This window comes from Hyperolius riggenbachi, chromosome 5 (assembly GCF_040937935.1).
Source record: "Hyperolius riggenbachi isolate aHypRig1 chromosome 5, aHypRig1.pri, whole genome shotgun sequence".
Lineage (NCBI taxonomy): Eukaryota > Metazoa > Chordata > Amphibia > Anura > Hyperoliidae > Hyperolius > Hyperolius riggenbachi.
The window spans coordinates 52883011-52904863 of record NC_090650.1 but is presented as its reverse complement, the minus strand read 5'-3'; the positions used below and the strand labels follow the sequence as shown (position 1 = coordinate 52904863).

Below are 21853 nucleotides of genomic sequence, written 5' to 3'. Positions count from 1 at the left end.
TTGCTTTATACACAGGTGACCACAGCATAAATCGTATTTCAGCAGCCTCTGCAGAGGGTTGAGGTGTATATCCCTTCTCAGCCTCCTGTCATAGCCAATCAGTGAGGAGCAGGAATGTGGGAGGTGAGAGAACAAGCTTCCCTCTCCCCAGCAATGTACCAGTATAGAGCCAGGCTAAACTAAGAGAAGGTTCATTACAGCAGACACATTTGTGATTATATTGGAATGCTTGCAATGCAGACTGCACGTAGACTATATAATACAGAGCAGTGGGTATACAGAATCTGATTTTATGGCCAACAATCCCGCTTTAAGGCAAGGTCACAGCAGCGAGATATTCCTGTCCTACTCCCTGATCCTATCTATGCTCGGTGGCCCTGGAGTCATTCAAGCTGCAGTAAAAGTGTTCCCACTCTTCCTGTTACATTCTTGATGACAGATTACTTCAGAGTGAGGAAAGCAATGCTAGTGAGGCTCTTGACATTTCCAGTGAAGCGTGGGAAGACTATCGAAAGTTTCATTTTCTTGTCCATTAAAAGCATGCATAGCCTGGCAAACCGTCTGTCTACCTTGCAAACTCTATTTGAATGTGTGTCCCTGTGGCTATTGCGGTGCGGAATCGCCTGGATTCGGATGCGATTCCCCATGCGGTTTTTGCCGCGAATTCGCATAGGTGAGGGTATATGCGATTTTAACCATGTCACTGCCTGCGTGAATTTACATTGGTACCCATGCGAATTAGCGGCAAAAAACCCATGGGGAAATTGCACGCAATTTCCCTATTAAATACATTGCATGCGATTCGCATGCATTCCACTCGCAGGCGAATTCTGCGGCTCTTTTGTGCGTTTTTTCTCCACTGAAAAAAAACGCACCTCAACAACGCTACAGTGGAAACAGGCCCATCCACTTGCATTACATGTGCGAATACGCATGCGTTGGACGCATGCGGATTCGCGATAGTGGAAACGAGCCCTAAGACTGCACTGTGTGTACTCCTGTTCGTTATTGCCTGAAGAAGCGGGAATATACCCGTGAAACGCGTTGCGCTGTATGTTGGGAGTATATAAATAAATTTGTTTGTACTAAAATCCAACAGTATCATGTCTGCTTCGTGGAGATGAGTCCACCACCGTTTCCCGAGGAATTTTAACGTTTTTAGATATATTTTATTCTGTAGGCGTCTCTGTTCTCCTTACATTATCAGCATCCACCCCTGGTGGATGGGATGAATTCCCCTTTTCTTCTCCTAATCTACAGAGAGCGACATCTTAATCCTGAGTGAGGACAGGCCTAATCTCCTCACCTGCCTGCACAGTGGTTGCCTAATTGGTAACCCTGACTTGTGAGTATATCAATCATATACTTTTCCATTTACCCATCACCCAACTTACTACACTATATTGGGCTCTCGGTGTCCCTTCTTTTTCTATTCTGTATGGAGTATGACTAACTTTGCTTTAGGCTTTACAACTTATACATATGTTAAAGTGGACCTGAACTCTTGCACGGGACAGAAGAAAACAGAGAAATGCACCCTGTATGTATTTAGAGAGCTTAGCTGTTTAATTCCCCCTCATCTGCGACTAATCACAAGTTGTATTTTGATCTCTAAGCTGTCAGCTGGCTTCCAAGGCAGGGCTGCCAATCTGTAAACACAGGATGTTAACACTATGTCTGCTTCCATTAAAAGCAGGAAGTAGACACACTGCAGATTTATTGCAGGATTTGTATCATCTGTAACTAAGAAATGTTTTTCTTTTAAGGTTATTATGCTGCTGCTTATGTTTTAGAGCAGAGAGAAAGTTCTGAGTTCAGGTCCGCTTTAAACTTTGAGAATAGATCTGAGTAATGGGTATGGCCCTGATTAGGAGAACTCACGGAGAAGCATGTGATCAGTTTGATCAGCTGATAGATTTGTAAGGTCCTGATTTGCTGTTATGACTTCCTGGTTTAACACATGATCAGGACCAGCAAATCAGAACCTTACAAATCTATCAGCTGATCAAACTGATCATATGCTTCTCCATGGGTTCTCCTAAGCAGGGCGGTCCCTACTGAGTAATGGTCATGCAGCGACTCCTCATGCACATGGATGAATGAAAGATACAGGACTGACATTTACATAGGAGACAAAACGCTGAGGATGAAGAGTGTTTTTCCAGGCAGACAGGAGAGACAGGAGGAGCACAGACACTGAACACCGAGTGCAGAAGGACTTGTGGAGGAAAGGAAGAAGACGGGTCTCGGAAACAACAAGAGACATATTAGCACAAGAAATACACCACACATAAGACCGACATTGACACCAATACATTGCTCATGACCAGGGCTGAGGAGTCTGGAGCAATGCCTTGCTTTCTGGACTTGAAGTCAGTTAAGATGTAACATATATATCTCCTAATAAATATCATTGTATATACAATGTAGATTTGGATATGGATCAATCTGTGTATAAATGAGGCTGCCAATTTTAACAAAAAAAAACCAAAACATTTTTTCTTATGGGGTACGTGAGGTGACATGTAACATGAGAAACCTGTATGTATAGTCCCAGTCCTAGTAGGTTGCATTCTCCGCACTGAACTGCAGATGGACCTTATGGTATCTCTCAGGGGTTTTAAAACTTTGTGCATTTGAGAAAAACAAAGTGTGCAGTGTGCAGGGAACAATAATTCAGTAGTTTAAAGAGACCTGAGCGCCACTTTTTTTTGTCAAATGAACCTCCCCATAAGAGAGGTTCTAAACTGAGCTGTGGGAGAGCACCATAACTTACCTGCAGAGTGCTGCTCCTCCGGTCGTCCCCATCCATTCGGGATGCGCCATCTTCCCTTAAGACGGCTGCAGTTTGCATATCCCAGCTTTGTTGTGAGCGTGACACAATGCATGCTGGAAGATGTAGTCCTGTGGATGTGAGTACAGAGAATGTACTTGCTTACACAGGACTACATCTCTCGGGTATGCATTGCAGCGCACACACTCATAACAGTACGGAAGACACAAGCTGCGGTTAGTGCGGCCAGTCTGGAGAGAAGATGACGCATCTTGAACGGACGGGGATCAAGAGGAGCAGAACCCTGTAGGTAAGTAATATTGCTCCCCCTGCCCCAAAGGCATGCTCAGTTTAGAACCTCCCTCATTAGGAGGTTCAGTTAGAATTTTTTTTTTTTTACAGTGGTCCTAGAGTCACTTTAAGATTTGTCTTTTTATAAGAGCTGAAAAACAAAGTTTTAACTGTCTTATGGTGGCCACTAATGATCCAATCTTTTTTGTCCAATCTTACCAAATCTATGTAGTAGAAGGGTAACCTGAGTGTGAATATATTGAAGGGATACTTTAGGCAGTCCCTTATATTACATAGAAGTGGTAAGATTGGATGAAAAAGATTGGATCATTAGTGGCCACCATTAGGTACATGAGGATAGTTTTTTATTTTATTAGATTTCGTCCTTTAAATACAAAATACGAATATAGGATTCCAGAAAAGTCAGATTAGGACTAAAGACCCCATTGTCAATCTCATTGATGTTGCTGAGTGTTTGGGGGCTCTTTAATGGATGAAATACAAAGCCGGAATGGCCTGGCTATAGCCTTTAGACCCAGGTTAGTGTTCTAAAAAGTAGCCTGGTGATTCACATTGGCAGTGATGACATATCGTGCATACTGCCTGCTTTTGCAACGGATATAGGAAATGTGTAATTAGTACATTCACAATATCCTATTCCGATGTACTGTATAACTATGCATATTCCGTGAGCGCACTGCACAGGCACAATAACCTGCCACGGACACAAATGGTGCCTCAATAGGGCTTAAACTATGGTAAGGACATTAGACTAAAGCTGGCCATACATTGGTCGCTGTGGCCAACAATTGGACCCCTCTCAGATACCTGATCAGAGAGGGTCTGTCTGATGGAATCTCTCCACACAGATTTTCAATAGATTTTATGCTGAAAATCTGTGCGCCTTGCCAGCCGGGTCTCCCCATGTAGGTCACTCCCTGGGCCAGGCAGAGTGTAGGAACTCTTATTTGTATGCCAGCACCTGTCTTCCCTCCACGGCTGAGCGCTCCTCCCTGTGTCTTCTCGCTCAGGTACCGCGTTCCCTGACGAAACACTAAAGGCTAAACACTAGGGGCATTGTGGCACATACCTTATGTGGCCACTAGAGACCTAAAGTATTTGGCCTCCAGTGTTTGTGATGTAACACAGGTGCGCGCTGAGAGAAAAGAGACAGTGAAGTGCGGCCAGCAGTGTAGCAAAGTCATGTGACGACGGACTGGAGAGTGTAAGCTTTGTTGCAAAATTGAACCGTGCTAACAAAGCGCTCCCAACCTGCCACAGATTCAGATCTCCCATCTGGTGGGATGGACCGAATCGAATGATTTTGGCGAAAATCGATTGGGAATCATTGGCAGCCATCGCTTTCTAGAAAATACGATAAAATGGCTGAAACATCCGGGGGACTATTATTAGATCATGTCACTTAAAATTGGACATGCCAGATCATTAGGCAACATCGGCGCAGCACCTGTACACATGCTAGATCCTTGGCCAAGATGGTCCTTAATGGCCTCCTCGGCTGTATTTAAACCAGTGTGAGTCTACTTAGGGAGAGGGCTATGGAGGCTGCCATATGTATTTCATTTTAAACAATACCATTTGCCTGGCACTCTTGCTGATCTATTTGGCTGAACAACACCAGAAACAAGCATGCAGCTAATCTTGCCAGAAATACTTGATCTGCTGAATGCCTGTTCAGGGTCTGTGGCTAAAAGTATTAGAGGCAGAGGCTCAGCAGGCCAGCCAGGCAATTGCTCAATATTGCTCAAAAGGAAATAAATATGGCAGCCTCCATATACCTCTCGCTTCAGTTGTTCTTTAAGTGACATAACTTAAAATTTACTATAATAATGATGATCCAGGTGAAGTTTCATCAATTTTCCACACAGCAGTAAATTAAAGACACAAAAATATAGTTCAGCTTTCCTGGCTCGCTTATGTTGTTCAAAGTTCTTTTTTTGGTTGTTCGGTGTTTTTCAGCCTTAGCAAATCAACCTTTATATGTGTTGTGTATGCAGTGAAAATCATTCTATTATATGTATCTAATTAAAGACAACTTAGAATGATGCTGATGAGGCTGGCCAAACGTGCTCCTGAATTAGAAGAGGATGATTAGCTTATAAAACGGAAATTGAATTAAATTATTTGCCGGCAGTCACTCGTTTCGCTTTAATTAAAAGCAGGTAGCCAGGAGACTGAGGAGCAAAATGATAGAACACTGTAGTCCCGGATCATACCTAACAATTACTTCTGTAAGAGAAAATCAGGTTTATAAGTGACAGTCTTACCCAGCCTGCACCGGTGCCTTGGAATAATATGGAAGCGCCCTGCAGCACAGCCCAGGATGATGTCCAGTTCTTCCTGTAATAGCAACAACAGAGATCAAATCAACCCCGTCATTTAGATACAAATTACATTGTCGGGATGACAACGCTATCCTTAAACAAGAACAAATGCCATGTACTCAAACCAAGCAAAAAAGTGTGATATGCCATAGAGACAAGTGCACTGCTCCTTCACCCTGGTCTGTCAGCATTCCCTAGGGGGCAAGGTCATGCTTAAAGGGAACCTAAACTGAGAAGGACATGTATTTTTCCTTTTAAAATAGTACCAGTTTCCTGAAACTCCTGCTGATCCTGTCTCTCTAATACTTTTAGCCACAGTCCCTCAGCAAGCATGCAGATCAGGTACTCTGACTGAAGTCTGACTGTAGTAGCTGCATGCTTGTTTCAGGTGTGTGATTCAGCTACTACTGCAGCCAAAGAGATCAGCAGGACTGCCAAGCAACCTGTATTGTTTGAAGCGGACCCAAACCAAACTTTTTTTTTATTCAAAATATTTAGTTGCACCACTCTGACACATACAAAGATCAATAAACACTCCTTCAAGCCTATGAACATTTCAGTGCATGCTTTTCACCTTCCTCTTTTCATAACTAGGGTTATACAGGTGGCAGCCATTACTTCTGAGCTTAGTAGGAGGTTTTAGATCATGGGTATGTTTGTCATCAGCTACCCTCCCTCACAGGGGCATTGTCTATGAGAAATCTCACACAAGCTGAGATCACCTCCCCTGTGACATCACTAGTAGCAGCCTGTGTTTTGTTTTTTATCTCCTCCACCAGTTTGCTGGAAAAATCCCAATATGAAAGAAAGGGAGTGGTTCATCCAATAAATGTAAAATATTTTATATTTGTCATCATGCAGCTGAAAAAAGGCTGCTATTTATCATTAGAATTTAGAAAATAGATTGTATTTCTGAAATCTTGTATTTTTAATTTGGGTCCACTTTAAAAGGAACCATCCATATCCCTCTCAATTAAGGTTCCCTTTAAAGGGACTCTGAGCAGGAACTCAAAATGGCAAAATGAACATAAGTCTGTGAGGTCCCTTGCATCCTCTGGGCTCCCTCCGTTCGCCCGGTGACTTTGTGAGGAGTCGCATGCAACTGCGTGTGCCCGTTGCCGTGAGCATTCTGTGCATGTGCGGTTTTTGATACAATGAACCAATCGTGCACAGAATGCTCACGGCAGCGGAGGTGCCACATGTGCGCAGCGGCTGGAGGAAGCCCCAGGTAAGTTCATTTTGCCATTTTGGGGTCTTGCTCAAAGTCCCTATAAAGCACAGGTGTGGAACTCCAGGCTTGGAGAGCCAGATCCATGCCAGTGTTTAGGATGGACTGAGAAAGAGGAATGTGTTCTACCTGATGGACCACACCTTTCCTGATTCAGACCAATCAATTATTTTGAGCTGTGTCAAAAATGTGTGAGGATCTCGGCCCTTATAGGACTGGTCTGACATCCCTGCTTTAAAGTGAACCTGAATTGAAAATAAACTTATGAGATAATTCTATGTGTGATAGTAAAGGCAAATAAAATATAACAGAATTGAGTCTCATATTTTTAGTTTCAGTTTAATGGCTAAATTTTTAAAGTGGTGTTGTCAAAAATATTTTCCTCTAAAGCAAGAAATACACTAAAGATGAACATAGAAAACACCGGCCATACATCTGTAGACTTAAGGTGGCCACTAACCATCGAATTTCTAGTGAAAAATCATTTGAGCGATCAGAAATTCTGATCGGATTGGTTGAAAATAATCTCAGTTGATGGGCACAATAGATTATGAACGATTATTTAAAAAAAAATCATCCGACTGGATTTTTGTCAAACCAAAATTTGGATTTTCTTGATTGGTTGTGATAGATAGGAAGCAAAGATTGGTTCATTGATGGTGTTGTAAGATTTTTTTTACAATTTACGTCCATGACAGACAATACTGCGGGTGCCCATACACTGCGCAGCTACGACATACAGCGGCTTGGGTTTTAAATGTACAATTCCATTCTGTCATTAACAACAACATTGTTCTGAGCTTCGACTTCCTGTTTTTTGAAGAAATATTTCAATACCTGATGTAACTAAAGGATACATTTATATAACACGGAGTGGAATTCTACTCTAATCTAGTATCAGTGATATGAGAGTATAAATAAACTTGGGAAAATCATGCATTACGGCTGTACAACACAGAAGACTGCTACTTGCCTGACTTTCTTCCCATTTTCTGTGATTTTAGTCACATTTAACACGCCATACTTTTCCTGGTCCTGGGGAAACAAAACAAAAACAAACAAACATTAAACTAATGTATTTCAGTGAAAACCAGAAGCTTATACAGGCACACCAAAAAGCGCTAATGTAATCACAAAGGCTCAGCGTTTTAAGTGATTTTACTAGGCGATTCTAGGCATGTGCCTAGCCATTTTCGGAGAGTTTTGGTATAGCGTTTTTTTTATTTTTGTTACAGTAGCTTTAACTGAACAGCTTCTCTAACAAAAACGCTTGGAAAATCGCTCTGATCTAGCGCTTTTCAGAGCGATTTTTCACTTTCCTATACTTAACATTGAGGCTGAATCACCTCAGAAATCAGCAGAAATGCTGCAGGACCCGCGTTTGCATTTGGGAGAAGTCACATTGCTCTGGAGTAATCAATCTCATTCCACCACATTAGCCAAGCGCTTTTCAAAGTGCTGGCGTTTTTAAAAGCGCTCAGCTGAGCCCTCTTGGTGTGCGCTGGCCCTTATTGGTATTGAGTTGTCATGGTGGCTAAGCAGCTAGTGCTCTCGTCTTACATTCCTGAACCCCCAGGATTCAAAAGCAGCCTGCATGAGGTTTGCATGTTCTCCTATACAGTAGAATGTGGTACATAGTGTGCAAGAAAGCATGTACCGCATGCAGCCGGGTGCTCTTCTCCCCTTCGCTCCGGTCCTGCTGATGTACATGCGCTTCTCTTCTCCGCATGCAGCTGCTGATATACACTGCTGCCACTTGCCTCTATACAGCTCCGGTCCTCCTTCCTGGTGGGCTCTGTACCTCCTTATTAGCAATTCTGTTACTGCATGAGCTCAGTGACAGTGCGGCAAGGTCATGCATGACATGCGGCGTACATGTACCGCTGGGGTCACCCAGGAACAGAGAACCACTAATCAGGAAGTATTGAGCCCACCAGGAACTATGAGAACTATGGAGGCAATTGGCCAAAGTGTTTATCAGCAGCTACAGTAGAAGAGTAGCGCGTGTAGAAGTTGGTCCAGAGTGAGGGGGAGAGGAGCACCCCGGCTGGATCAAGTGAAATCTTAAACTGATGTGGTAGTGCAGTATAGTGTAGCTTATCTGCTTGGGAAGGTGGGGTTAGTGTAGTGTGGCTTAGCTGGTTGGGCAGGAGGGGATATTGTAGTGTAGCTTAGCTGGTTGGGCAGGAGGGGTTGGTGTAGTGTAGCTTAGCTGGTTCGGCAGGAGGGGTTGGTGTAGTGTAGCTTAGCTGGTTCGGCAGGAGGGGTTAGTGTAGTGCGTAGTGCAGCTTAGCGGCATGGGAAGGAGGGGTTAGCGTTGTGTAGCTCAGCTGGTTGGGCAGGAGGGGTTGGTGTTGTGTAGCTTAGCTGGTTGGGCAGGAGGGGTCAGTGTAGTGTAGCTTAGCTGGTTGGGCAGGAGGGGTCAGTGTAGTGTAGCTTAGCTGGTTGGGCAGGAGGGGTAAGTATAGGATGTAGTGTAGTGTAGTATAGCTTAGCTGGTGGGGGCAGCAGATGTTAGTGTAGCTAAGCTGGTCAGGCAGGAGGGGTTAATGCAGTGCTTAGCTGGTCAGGCAGGAGGTGTTCGTGTAGTGTGTAGTGTAGTGTAGCTAAGTTGGTCAGGCAGGAGGGGTTAGTGCAGTGTAGTGTAGCAAAGCTTTTGGGGGCAGGAGGGGTTAGTGCACTATAGCTGGGCAGTGTAGTTTACATAGAGTAGCTTAGAGACAGCTTGGGGGCTGGAGGAAGCCCCAGGTAAGTATAAATGTTTTGCTTGTCTTCCTCTCAGGTACATTTTAACCTTTAATAAGCACCCCGCCCTCCCAGAAATCTTGCCTGTTAGCGTTCAAGGAATACCAAAAATGATAAATTGTACTAACTGATGAGTGAAGCTTTGGAGAAGATGGAGAGGTCTCAATATCCGGGAAGCCTTGTTTCAATGGACTGGAATCCTGAAACCAGAAATAACATTGCATTAATGACTTAGTACACAAGAGAGCAGCACTGCCCAGTCTCTGGTGTAGATCTCTTCTCCACGGTTGTAAGGAGGGAATTTCTTGAAGATGTATTAACGAACATGAACATGGGTACAGGACCTGCCAGCCGTGTACTTTACCTGCATGTGTATGTGTGTGGTCAGCAGGATACACTCCACTGATACACACATAACTGTGCATAAACCACACTACAATACAAAGTCCACACACAAAACCACAATCACAGTCTGCACCCAATAAAAATGTATTTTGTCAATAAGTAGGTAGAAATGCAATACACACTTTCATCATATGAAAACCAAACAAACCAGCTGTTAGTAATATTAACAATAAATTATAACAGCATTTGAACCTCCAAACAATTTTTAAAATCACTTTTCTGGATCCTGAACACTCCCAAACAGATAAATAATTGTCACAGAACAAAAAACAAAACAAAAAAAAGTCAGCTCAGTGATTACATACTTAGGTATAAAGATACACAAGGGCCCTAACACGCTATACTCCCTTAATTATGATCCGCTGATTAAGGACCTAAGACGCCAATTAGTTAGCTGGGAACATTTGCCAATCAATCTCCCGGGGAGGGCGACCCTAATCAAATCAGTCACCTTCGGTAGACTACTATATCCAGAGGCGGGACAAGGTCCTCCAGCTCCCAAGGCTGAGACACCAAAGTGCGCCCCTCCATCCCTGCCACCCCAGCCGTCACACACTGATTGCTATTAGACTAAGAGGCGCCACAGGGCTCACAACCTCCCCAACACCTTAATATCTAGTTATCTGGCTTGCAGTCACTGCTATGTATCCCCTTTTCTTTCTGTTTCAAACACAATTAGGAATGACAGCTGAATGAATTGTGCTCCCCCTCCTACATTGCGCCCTGAGGCTGGAGCCTCTCCAGCCTATGCCTCGGCCCGGCCCTGACTATATTCCCTACAAACTATCCCCTTGCTGCTGAAACAAAGTTATACAAGAATTGAATAGAGCCCTAAATAGATTATTGTGAAAGAGTAAAAAGCGGAGGATAGCCCTCTCCAAATTAACACTTCCTAGAATGTGGGGAGGCTTGGCAATCCCAGATATCCGTCGCTCCATTCCAACTATTCTCTTGAAGCATCTTTCTCTGATCCGTGGTCGATGTCTGGTCTACTACATACCCCTCAAAAATATATGCCCCCTAAACTCAAAAACAGAGTTATCAAGGATACGGTGATGGCCTAGAGAGCTCTTAGGAAAATATATCTAACACCACAGCAAATTTCAAAATGTATGCCACTACGGGGCCTACCAGGTTTCCCAGCTAGTTTAGCCCATGGGGGATTCCTGTCTTGGTTGGATAAGGGTGTCGAGTGTTTGGGGCAGTTCTGTGATTTGCGCAGGGGGAGACTTTTGACATTTCTTGAGATTAGAGCAAAGTTTGGAATACCTAGGGGCCACTTTTTGTACTATTGCCCACTACAATCGTACGTGCAAAGTAACATCAAGGACATAGCGCCAATAGCAACCTTGGACTCTTTTGATAAATTCATTTCCCCCCATCGTTCTCAATTTTCCCCATCTGAAATACATGCTAGACTACAAGAGATCGATATAGAGATCAAAGCTCAAAATAATCTTTCCAAATGGAAGAAAGAACTTCCGGTTGAGAATGTTGAGGGAAAAATTTTGGAGGGATACAGGGTGGTTCACAAAATGGTACCAGGGGAAAATTGTAGGGAATCGCAGCTCAAATTAATCCACAAAGCAAAATTTGCTTTTAACATTAAGTATCAGTCGCCTTCTGAGCACTACTCACCGAGGTGTCCCAAGTGTTCCTTACAAAATGCTGATTTGTGTCACTATCTTTGGTCCTGCCTGACAATAGCAATATTTTGGGATAATGTTTTGTTATAAGCGAGTCTGTAATCTTCATTTAAGTTCATGCCCGCTCATGCTCTTGTTTAACTATGTCGAACCTACTGAATCTGATCCTGCTGTGGCAGCTAGACCTGTTTTGAGCAAAATAGCACATCTGATCATAGTAGCTGCACGCAAGGTCATATTTAACAAATGGATCTATTCAAGTGCCCCTACTGTCTGGGATGTGCAAGAGAAGCTTCTTCATCTTTACAACTAATGGAACACTTCAAATATACCAAATGGTATCTTATGGAACAGTTGCAGGGGTCCTTGGGTCGTCTAGATATCGCATAGGAGATAATCTATCTGATAAGTGGCTCTCAGAGATGACAGAATGGGGGGTTAAGGGGATGGGGGGGGGGGGGGAATAACTCAATAATTGTATATTCTAGGAACAAAATTGTTTACTATGAGTAAGGTTTAATGCGTTGCATATCTTGGAAATGGCTCTGTCTGTTTTCACAGATTTCTGTGTAATATCTCCTGTACACTTACTTGGGATTTCACAACAAAGCCCCTTTATGGGCAAAATCACGCAGGGATAGGAATTGTGTTTACGTGTAAATAGTACTTGTATATAGCACTGTTAAACACATCTATTTGTTTAAGAGCTACACCTATAGCAGTGAGGTCAACACACCTACTAGTGGTGGGGGTTCAGATTGAGAAATTAAACAAGGCTAGTTATAGTCCGTTTACAGTGACCATCCATCTCTGACACGCTTATGTGGCAGCTCTGTAGTAGCATGATAATACAATATTTTAATGTCTGTAAAAGTTACACTTTACAATTACCAATAGGGCTCAAGATTCCAAAGGGAGCCCAGCCATGCCACCTGCAGGAAGGAAGGCAAATGACAGCCCAAGACACACACCTTCATTACTTAGCACTGCAGGAAGGCAAGTCAGAGGTAGCCAGTGTCACTTTACTTCAAAGCTATGAACTGTAGCAAGGAGGAGTGGCAGTTCATGCCACACCCCTTTATGACTGAGGAGTGCAGGGAGTCGAGTGTGGCAGCATGGACAAGTCTACCTCCATAGAAGAACTGCAAGAGGCAACAAGGTCTTAGAAATTGAGGGCTCAGATCTTGTAATGTTCCCAGAGCTTAGCCAGGAGAATGTGTGTTTTAAACTGCCACTAGCTTGTTTCTGTCAAAGGATGAGGAAAAGAAAGGCTGTATTTAAAAATTGTTGGAAGTGCAAGTAAACCAAGCTGTACAAACTAAAAAGCACAAGAAAAACATACTGGAACAGACCAATTTTTATTGTACATGGGGGTTTATTTTGCATTTTACTATGGTCCAGAGAAATGAAAAAAAAATTACATCAACAAAAACAGAAAGAAAAGTGCCATTCGGGAAAATAAATCTTGCACTACAGTTTGCTGGCACTACGGGCCAGATGTGGCACACTGCCCAGAGTTTGACAGAAGCTCTATGCTATCAACAAGCCTAACTCAAGGTGGCCACACACGATACAATAAAATGATCCGATTTTACGGCAATTCGATAAAAACGATCGGAACTCCCGAAAAAAAATCGAAAGCTTTTTTTCATCCGACTGAAAAATCCGATTGGATTTCCCGTTTTCTTCAATCTTTCTGAAGATTGTATGGTGTGTGTTAGATTGTCAATTTATTAATATACACACCCTAGCAATTTTGTCAAAGTTTCCAATCATTGTTATCATAATTGGGGAAAAATTGAACATGTGTGTGTGGTACATTGGTCACATTTTTGAAATATTACAATCAGTCAGAAAAATGTATTGCAATTCTTAAATTGAACAGATATTTAAAAAATTGTATGGTGTGTGGCCACCTTTCAGTCCAATGCAATGATTAGGCTTTCAACAAAAAATGAAACAGATTCTTATCCCTTTCAGGCACTGCCTTATATTTCTTCTTAAATCTTATAATAGTGTGGCTACTCTATTGAAACGGAGGGGAAATCCTGACTGTAGCTCCCTTTTAAAGCAGACTTGAACTCTTGCACAGTGCACAAAGAAAAGCCCTTATTCCACATATAGTTGCTAATGAAATTCACTGCACTGTGCTCTGTGCCCTGTGTTTGTTTAGCTAGATCCAAGTGCCCAATAGAGCCAAATTAATCCATGCCATGCACTGATGAGGATCAACCAATCCGAAACAGTCTGTATGCATGTTGGATTATTGTGGCTCTGTACAAATTAAAGTGGACCCAAATAAAAAATACAAGATTTCAGAAATAAAATCTATTTTCTAAATTATAATAATAATAAATAGCAGCCTTTTTTCAGCTGCATGATGGCAAATATACAATATTTTACATTTATTGGAGGAGCCCCTCCCTTCCTTTCATATTGCCCGGACAGAATCCGGCAAACTGGTGGAGTAGCAGGAGGTGTCCGGCAAAGGAGGAATTGCTAATGGCTGCCACCTGTATAACCCTAGTTATGAAAAGAGAAGGGTGAAAAGCATGCACTGAAATGCTCATAGGCTTGAAGGAGTGTTTATTTATCTTTGTATGTGTCAGAGTGGTGCAACTAAATATTTTTAATTAAAAAAATGTTTGGTTTGGGTCCGCTTTAACAAGCCGACACATCGTTGCATTTCGGCGATTCTGGAGGTGGGTTTAGCTTCTAAGGGCAACAATAGTTAATTTGCACATTTCAGCAGTGTTGCATCATGGGAGACATCTCGGAGCTCTCTCCAACCTGAATTATCGCAAATTCTTTCTGTTTTAAGAAAGCAAACTTTTGTTTTCAATTAGGTTTTAGCAGCAGCTGTGAATCAGGGCACCTCAGCTCTCTGCCTGTACAGGAAACACCGAGGCTTAACCTTTTCAGTACCCCCATTAAAGTAATACCAAGTTAAATCTACAGGTTTTTTTTTTATTTCCATAAATTGTAATGAAGAATCATTTTCCCCCTAAAGGCTATCATGCTGTGGCTAACCTTTTAGAGCAGACAGGAAGTTCTGAGTTTGGATACACTTTAAGGCCCTGAAGCGGAATCCCACTTTTTAATGCACTTAAATTCTTTTTTAACGTCCCACTTTCTCAATGCACAAGAGTAGTTCTTTATAATGAAAGAACTATGATATTCTCAGGCCCCAGCACTTTTCTTTCTGTCAGAGCACAGCAGGCAGACAAGCATATTCACAGATCTCAAGAATGTCTGGAATGTGGATGTGTGTTGGCAGGCAAGAACAGACCAGACTCAAAATACTAACTTTTTCTGTATAAGGTGGAGTCAAAAGACCTGGGCAAGGCATGTAACAGTCTGTGGAATTACGCTTTTGCTTGACAAGTAACTGTAAAATACAAAATTCACTTGTTAATTCCCCTGCCGTCCGCTGCCTCGGCGATAGAAGCCTGGGAGACCTGAAAGCAATGCCATTACCAGATTTAACAATATGCCACAATTCTGCTTCTCGCTTCTGTGATAAACGTACATTCTTCTCAGCAGAGACGTTGTGGTTGACTTATGCAAAATGCAATAAATATTATTACAAGGGCAGGATCCGGCCTTCCGTGTTTCTTCAGTTCACCGTCTATCCAAAACTGCTGAATTGTCACACTGCTTTGATAAACAGTCACACGTACAAAACAATTACCTTGTCATTGGCTTCCAGTAGGTACGTGCTGTGTCTCCACTTTGTCAAAACAATTGGATCCTGGAACTTGCGATCCAGACTCCGGCTCTTCGTGATCTCTCTCTGATGAGGCGGTATTAAGGAATTGTACTGAAAAGCAAGAAAAAAAAATGTATGTTACAGCTTTTTGAAATATATACGTGGTCATCAAAAACAGACTGACGTTACGATAAACTGTTTGCATACGCTTATTTAACTGATTGAAAATACTGCCAGGCCACTGCTAGAGTTAACCTTAAGAAATGACTCATCAGTAGCCCCCCTACTCCATTTTTTTTACTGCAGTGCTGATAAGATCTGCACAGGGAAGATAAGGAGTGAAAAGACAGAATTTACAAGAGAGAAGGGAGGAAATGCCTCACAAACACATATTTCTCCACATCAAAAAGCTTGGAATCTCAATAAGATTGAGTTGGTAAAGACTGGTGATTTCCTTGAAGCCCCTTTCACACTGGCGCCTTGCATCACCCTTTTTTGCCACAGGGTAATGCTACGCCAATGAAAGGCTATGGGGAACGTCATACCTGGAGCAGTGCACCGGAAGTCCCACATTTGAAGCATGGGTAACAGTGCGTTGTCAGGCAGCATGCGCGGCGACTGGAAGTCATGCAAGTTTATGGTGCCGCAGCTTTTCCTTAACACTTCAGTGCAATTTAATTCTCGGCCACAGGAAAAGAGTGCTAGAGAGCTTCAATTCCTGCAATCAGAAGGGAGATTACCGCAGTAATCCCCAGAGGCTAGCTACTTTGAGCGATGTGGTGCGCTCATCACACCACAGTGCTCCCATAACGCCGGTTTCCAGTGTGAAACTGGCCTTAAAGTGGACCCAAACTCGTGCACCCAAACTCTTGCACAGGACAGAAGGAAAACAGAGAAATGCACCCTGTATATATTTAGAGAGTTTAGGCTGTCGAATTCCCCCTCATTTGTGTCTAATCTGAAGTTGTAATTTGATACCCCCCTGTGTCACATGACTACCTAGGGCAGATGAACAGATAAGCCCATTTGAAAGCAATGGATGTTCAGGTCCACTTTAAGAGACTTCTCCATTCAATGGATCTGGAATGACTGCTCGGCAGTAGAACCTTCCTCAGTGGGTGACTAGCAGTTTTTAGGGTACCAGTGAACGTGCTTTAGCTTTTATATAAGAAAGATAGGCCCATCTTACTTATGCTGATATTTGTCAAAATTTTTAGTTTTTAGTTTCATTTCAAAAGCCCTTTTCCAGTAGTAGATGTGCGCACTTGTTACGGGTAACTAATGCTGGGAATACACGCTGCGTTTTTCGCTCGTTTTTCTGTTCGAACGATTGTCGATTCATTTTTCCGCTCGATTCTCTTATCTTTTCTTATCAATTTTCATTCACTTCTATGAGAAATTGAGCGTTAAAACGATCGAAAGTAAGATCGAACATGTCGAAAATTATCTATCAAACCATCTATCTGCTGAAATCGACCGAAAAATCGCATCGTGTATTCTCATTACAGCTATAACAGCCAAAGGACCAACACTGCAGCCATGAATATCTTTTGAAAATAGGTAAACAATTCCCACAATCCCGCTAGCACTGCACAGTTAGTTGTAGTTAGGAAAAGACACTCAGACCAAGTAAAAAAAAAAGGAAAAAATTGTGGGGCATGTATTTTAGAAAAAGAATCGGGGTGCGTTACATATTTTGGGGGGGAACTATGACTATTTTTTAGGAATTTACAACCCGGAGAAAGAACTGTTTTACATTGATATATTCTGCAAGCATACATGCAAGCAATCTGAAATAAGTTTTGCCATTAATTCCTACAATGACAGAGCTGGTATAGAGGGGTTACCATTAACTTAGTGTTAAAGAGGAGCTGTCAGCCACACTATCTCAGAAAAACAAACACAAACAAACACACATATATAAGTAGATAAATACCGGTACTTGCTCTACATACATAACATATGTAGATGCACTGTCCACGTTGTGATTTTAGTGATTTTACTACAGTAAAAAAATAGAAAATCCTTCTTAGTATTTCCCATTTTAACTGTGGCTATTTTGAAGCCAATCCTGATGTAATTTCCTCCCTTACTCTCCTCTGCCTGATTTGCCCGCCCTTCTCTATAGAAAGTGCATTGTCTCAGCATGAGAAATATTGGCCAGTCAGAGAGGAACAGAGGTGTGGGAGGGGAAACCAGAAGGGAAAGAGGCTTCAGCAAATCAAACTGCATTAGTTAAGTCTGAGGGGAAGTAGAGAAGCAAAAAAGGACAAACCAGCATGCCCTGCAACTTCCTTTTTGTGTACCAAATTTTGTGTGTACCAACTAAGAGTCAGGTAAACTGGGGAATGATTATTTATCAACAAGAAAAGTAATAGTGATTTTAACTTTTGGATTGCCTGGTTAGCATCCTTATTACTCGTTTACCAGATAACTATTAAGAATTGATTTTTTATTTTATGCCCAACAGTTATACTGTACATTGGTTACACTGGTACATTGCTCTTCTCCTGGCACTGGACCATAAGTGCTTGCGTTGGTGGCTGCAGTGCACTTGAACTGAGCATGCATGGGTCTCTTTCTTGCCTGCAGGTCTCTTCTTCATGGCCACTGTAAATGAGCACTTATGCACAAGCCAAGCATGTCCTTTCCTTGGGCATGCATGGTAGTGAGCTCAAATATGCCCAGTTCAGCATTATTTCCTGTGCACAGAGCAGGCGCAGCTTGTGAGCTTGCGCATGCCACAGTGCACAGGTGGTTGTGAATGTAGGTGGGCAACTGTATCCCTGTTGGTCAAACCTGCAGTGGGGTGTGTCGAGTATTGGGGGAACCAAGGTAGACCCGTAGGAAGAAGTGTCTGCAGGCAAATATACATACCACTATATGTTTTTTTTTTTCCTATGCTTGTTCAGGAGTGCTTTGAAGAGAAACCATAACTAAGAATTGAACTTCTTCCCAATCTGTAGCTGATACCCCCTTTCCCATGAGAAATCTATTCCTTTTCTCAAACGGATCATCAGGGGGCTCTGTATGGCTGATACTGTGGTGAAACCCCTCCCACATGGTGGTGACATCACACTGTGCGAGCCTTGTTGCATTGTGGAAAATGACAGCTGTTTACAACTGACAAAAAAGCAAGCAGCATCTCCTTCCAGTGACATCACCTTCCAGCAGTAAAAATGTCACCATGTGATAAATGTCAGAATGTAAATCAGGGAGAGGAAAGATTTTTACAATGGGCAAACGGTGACTAAATTATTTATACATAATTATTGTAAAAATTAAGCACGTTTTTATTACATTATTTTCACTGGCGTTCCTCTTTAAATGATGTACAATAAAGCAGGCCATACACTTCTAGACGACCATCAGATAGATCCCTCTCTGATAGAATCTGAACAGAGAGGGCTCTATTAGCTGCCCACACACTGTACACAGCAGATGTTTTATCAATTTCCCCATGAAATCGATTGAAAACCTGTGGAGCGGCCTCCGCCTGCCCATCCTGCACTCCACATCGGTGCTCCCCCAGGTGTAGGCAACAGAGCTCTCACCTGTCCCGCTGGTACGCCTCCTCCAGAGTCTGGTGACCTTTCTCCATGCCGCGGGGCTCCTCCTCCGTGTGTCTTCTCTCCCTGTGTCATATGACAAAAGCTGGAGTTCAAACACTAGAGGTCCGGTAACATACACACTCTGCTGCCAACACTCGGCCGTCGCCAAATCGAACGCCACTAGAAACACACTCCAGACCCGCGGGTAATCGACCACATTTTCCAGCCTGTGTGACCTAATTGATTGATTTTGGATGGAAATCAATCAATCGGGCATAGTTTATGGTATTGATTTCTAGCAGATTCGATCACAGTAATCAAATCTGCTGGGTACAGACGGGTAAAATCGCCATGCGTATATCCACCTTAAGACGCTGATCAATAACGTAAGTAACTTACATTATTGATTTCAGCCCAATTTTACGGTATTAGCATGCGACAGTTTTCAGTACAAACTGGCTCATGAGTGACCAGTGTGACATGCTTGGCTTGCTGAAGATCTGATCATGATCTGCAGAGAGATAAGAAGGTACACAAGGGCACTTTATAATCAGTGGGAGCCTCTTATGCTGTGAATATATGATGAGATTTCTCAACAGATTTACTATCCGATCGATTTTCTGGTCGATTTCCATTCCATTCTATGAGAAATCGATCAGAAAAACAATAGAAAATCCGATTGGACCAGTCGGAAATTATCTATCGAACCATAATTCCCAGCATTAAAGGCTTGTACAAACACTTGACTAACGTCGGCCGAAAATGATCACAATAATACAAGCATGTGTATGGCAGTCGCGACTTCCAACCTGCAAACAATTCGCCTGGCGGATAGACTCAACCTCTTTGAGGACGCTGCCCGCCACACACACGTCCTTCCGTCGTCCCTCCGACCTCCCAGCATAGCAACAGTACGCGTCAGCTACAAACCCGATTTCGCCCAAGGGGATTAGGGACAGGGGGTGTACAGATGCGGAGTCAGCTGTACAGCTGACGACACGTTCTGTTGCTATGCAGGGAGAGGGGGGCCGGTGGAATAGTGTCGAAATTACGTCACGTGGTAGATGGGGCGAGTTAGTTGAACTCGATGGACGTATGTCTTTTTTCAACCCAAGTAACTTTGTTAACTATGTAAAGGTATCGGCTGTTGCTTGAGGCAAATTGATCCGCCTGGTGGATCACTTGCTGGGCGGTGGTTGGGGCCACTGTACACACGCCACATTATAGGCTGAGGCAGTCATTATTGGCCGCCTCAGCCGGCTTTAATGTGGTGTCTATAGGTACAGATGATTGAAACAGTGATCTGCTTGCAACGTGTAGACACAGACTAGACTAACTGCCTTTACTGCTCCAATCGGTATGACAGGACAGTATTTTAAAACATGGCTAAAATTCAGTCATGCAATGTACACTGTATTATCAATCAAGCTCCCATTTAAAGACATTTTATGTAAACGCAAGTACAATAACACCTTACATGCATGAAAAGCCACAATGCTTTCCTTACCTTTGGCAGTTCCCACTCTGAACGTGACCCATCGGCGCTGTAGTAATAGGGTCTGCCTTGCTCATCCACGTGCTTGATCCACTGTAAGCACAGCCACACATCAGGAAAATCACATACAAGAAGTTAAAATAACACTTCAAAAAAAAAAAAAAAAAAAAAATCAGGGAACTCCTGGGAAATCTTTCTTGCTCACCTACATTTTTTTTCCCTTTTGGGGCTAATTGGACCATGCCTTGTAAGGGTTTTTTCGCCTTCCTCTGGATCAACAGGGATATGTGAGGGAGCAGGCTGGTGTTGTACTTTGTTCTCTGGTTGAACTCGATGGACGTATGTCTTTTTTCAACCAAAATAACTATGTAACTGAATGGTTGGAAATACTTTTGGTTTGAAGAAGACAAAACTGTTTTTTTTAGAGAGATTGCTTTTTGGTTTCTTCAGCCCCTAATACTTTCCTAGTAGTTCTGGGTCATCACCGTTGAGCTACCTGGCTATTCCATGGAAATGTTGAACTGAAACATGGATAGTGTGCACAAGTTGTAACCCATAGGGCCTGTACACACTGAGGTTACGCTGGGCGATTTACAAACGGAATTTTAAAATCGCATTCAGTGTGATTTTAAAATCGCATGCTTGTGTTTTTTCACGATGCATTTGCATTGTCCTTGTGATTGGCTAAAAGTCCTCTGACAGGAAGCTGCAAGGTCTCCTGGTCTCTTTGGCCTTGAAAAAAAACACAATTGCATCACATTTTTGTATGCAATTTTTCAAACGCAGCACTCAAAAAGCTGCAGTCACTGCGATTTTCTAAAATGGCATCGCACCACTGTGTACTGTTCATTGCGTTTTTCATTTTTTTTTAAAAAAGGATTTGCGATTATAAAAACAAAACGCAGCCTAGTGTGTACAGGCCTTAAACTACCGCAGACATCTATAGGGGTTTCTGTGCTTTTACTTCCATACACCACAGATGTCTACAGGTGCTATAGTGCAAAACTATTTACACCCGCAGCGGACGTCTATCGGCATTTTTCTGCCCCCATATTCCTAAAAGGTGTTTAGTGCAAAGTATGAAGCTTGAAAAAGGACCAATCAAATGCTTTAACTACAAGATGATGATAGTCCATTTTGCTACAGATTTTTTAGAATAAATTAGCATAATTCTAGACTGCAACCAGGTTTTGTGAGTCTCACATAGCACACCGTAAGGGGCTCCTGATCTCTCCTGTGCTTTTTCCCTCTTTCTGGAAGATCCCAGGTTTTCCAGACCTCAGCCTACATAAGTGGTCACTGAGGCCACACCAGCAGGTGATGAGTCACACGTGGCCCTCAGCTTCCCCCCGACACATGATTTCTGCAAGGAAGAATCCAGAAGATCCCCACATCTATGAACCAAGTTCAATGTTTATTCAAGCATAGTGACACAGTTCTATTCCATCAGCCAATTCATTTCGGGGCCCCGTGGGGTCCCCTTTGTCAAGGTAATGTCAATGGTCACCATTCTGTGTGTGTTACATTGACAAAGAGAACCCCACGGGGCCCCGAAACGAATCGTTGGTTGATGGAATGAAACGGTGTCACTATGCTTGAATAAACATTGAGCTTGGTTCATAGTGTGTGCGGATCTTCTGGATTCTTCTGTACCACACACTGATC

General features: G+C 42.8%; 1 protein-coding gene across 1 annotated transcript in view; it reads right to left on the bottom strand.

Annotated features, from left to right (window-relative positions):
* The window catches only part of ARHGAP12 (Rho GTPase activating protein 12), a 207735-nt gene that overhangs the window by 35035 nt on the left and 150847 nt on the right, over positions 1–21853 (bottom strand). Inside the window, exons 5-11 of the mRNA XM_068235694.1 lie at positions 20201–20281; positions 18697–18777; positions 15125–15253; positions 14741–14821; positions 9511–9582; positions 7607–7672; positions 5353–5421 (exon numbers count right to left, since the gene is read on the bottom strand). Of these exons, the coding sequence (XP_068091795.1) occupies positions 5353–5421; positions 7607–7672; positions 9511–9582; positions 14741–14821; positions 15125–15253; positions 18697–18777; positions 20201–20281 (579 nt within the window). The remainder of the gene's footprint in view (positions 1–5352; positions 5422–7606; positions 7673–9510; positions 9583–14740; positions 14822–15124; positions 15254–18696; positions 18778–20200; positions 20282–21853) is intronic.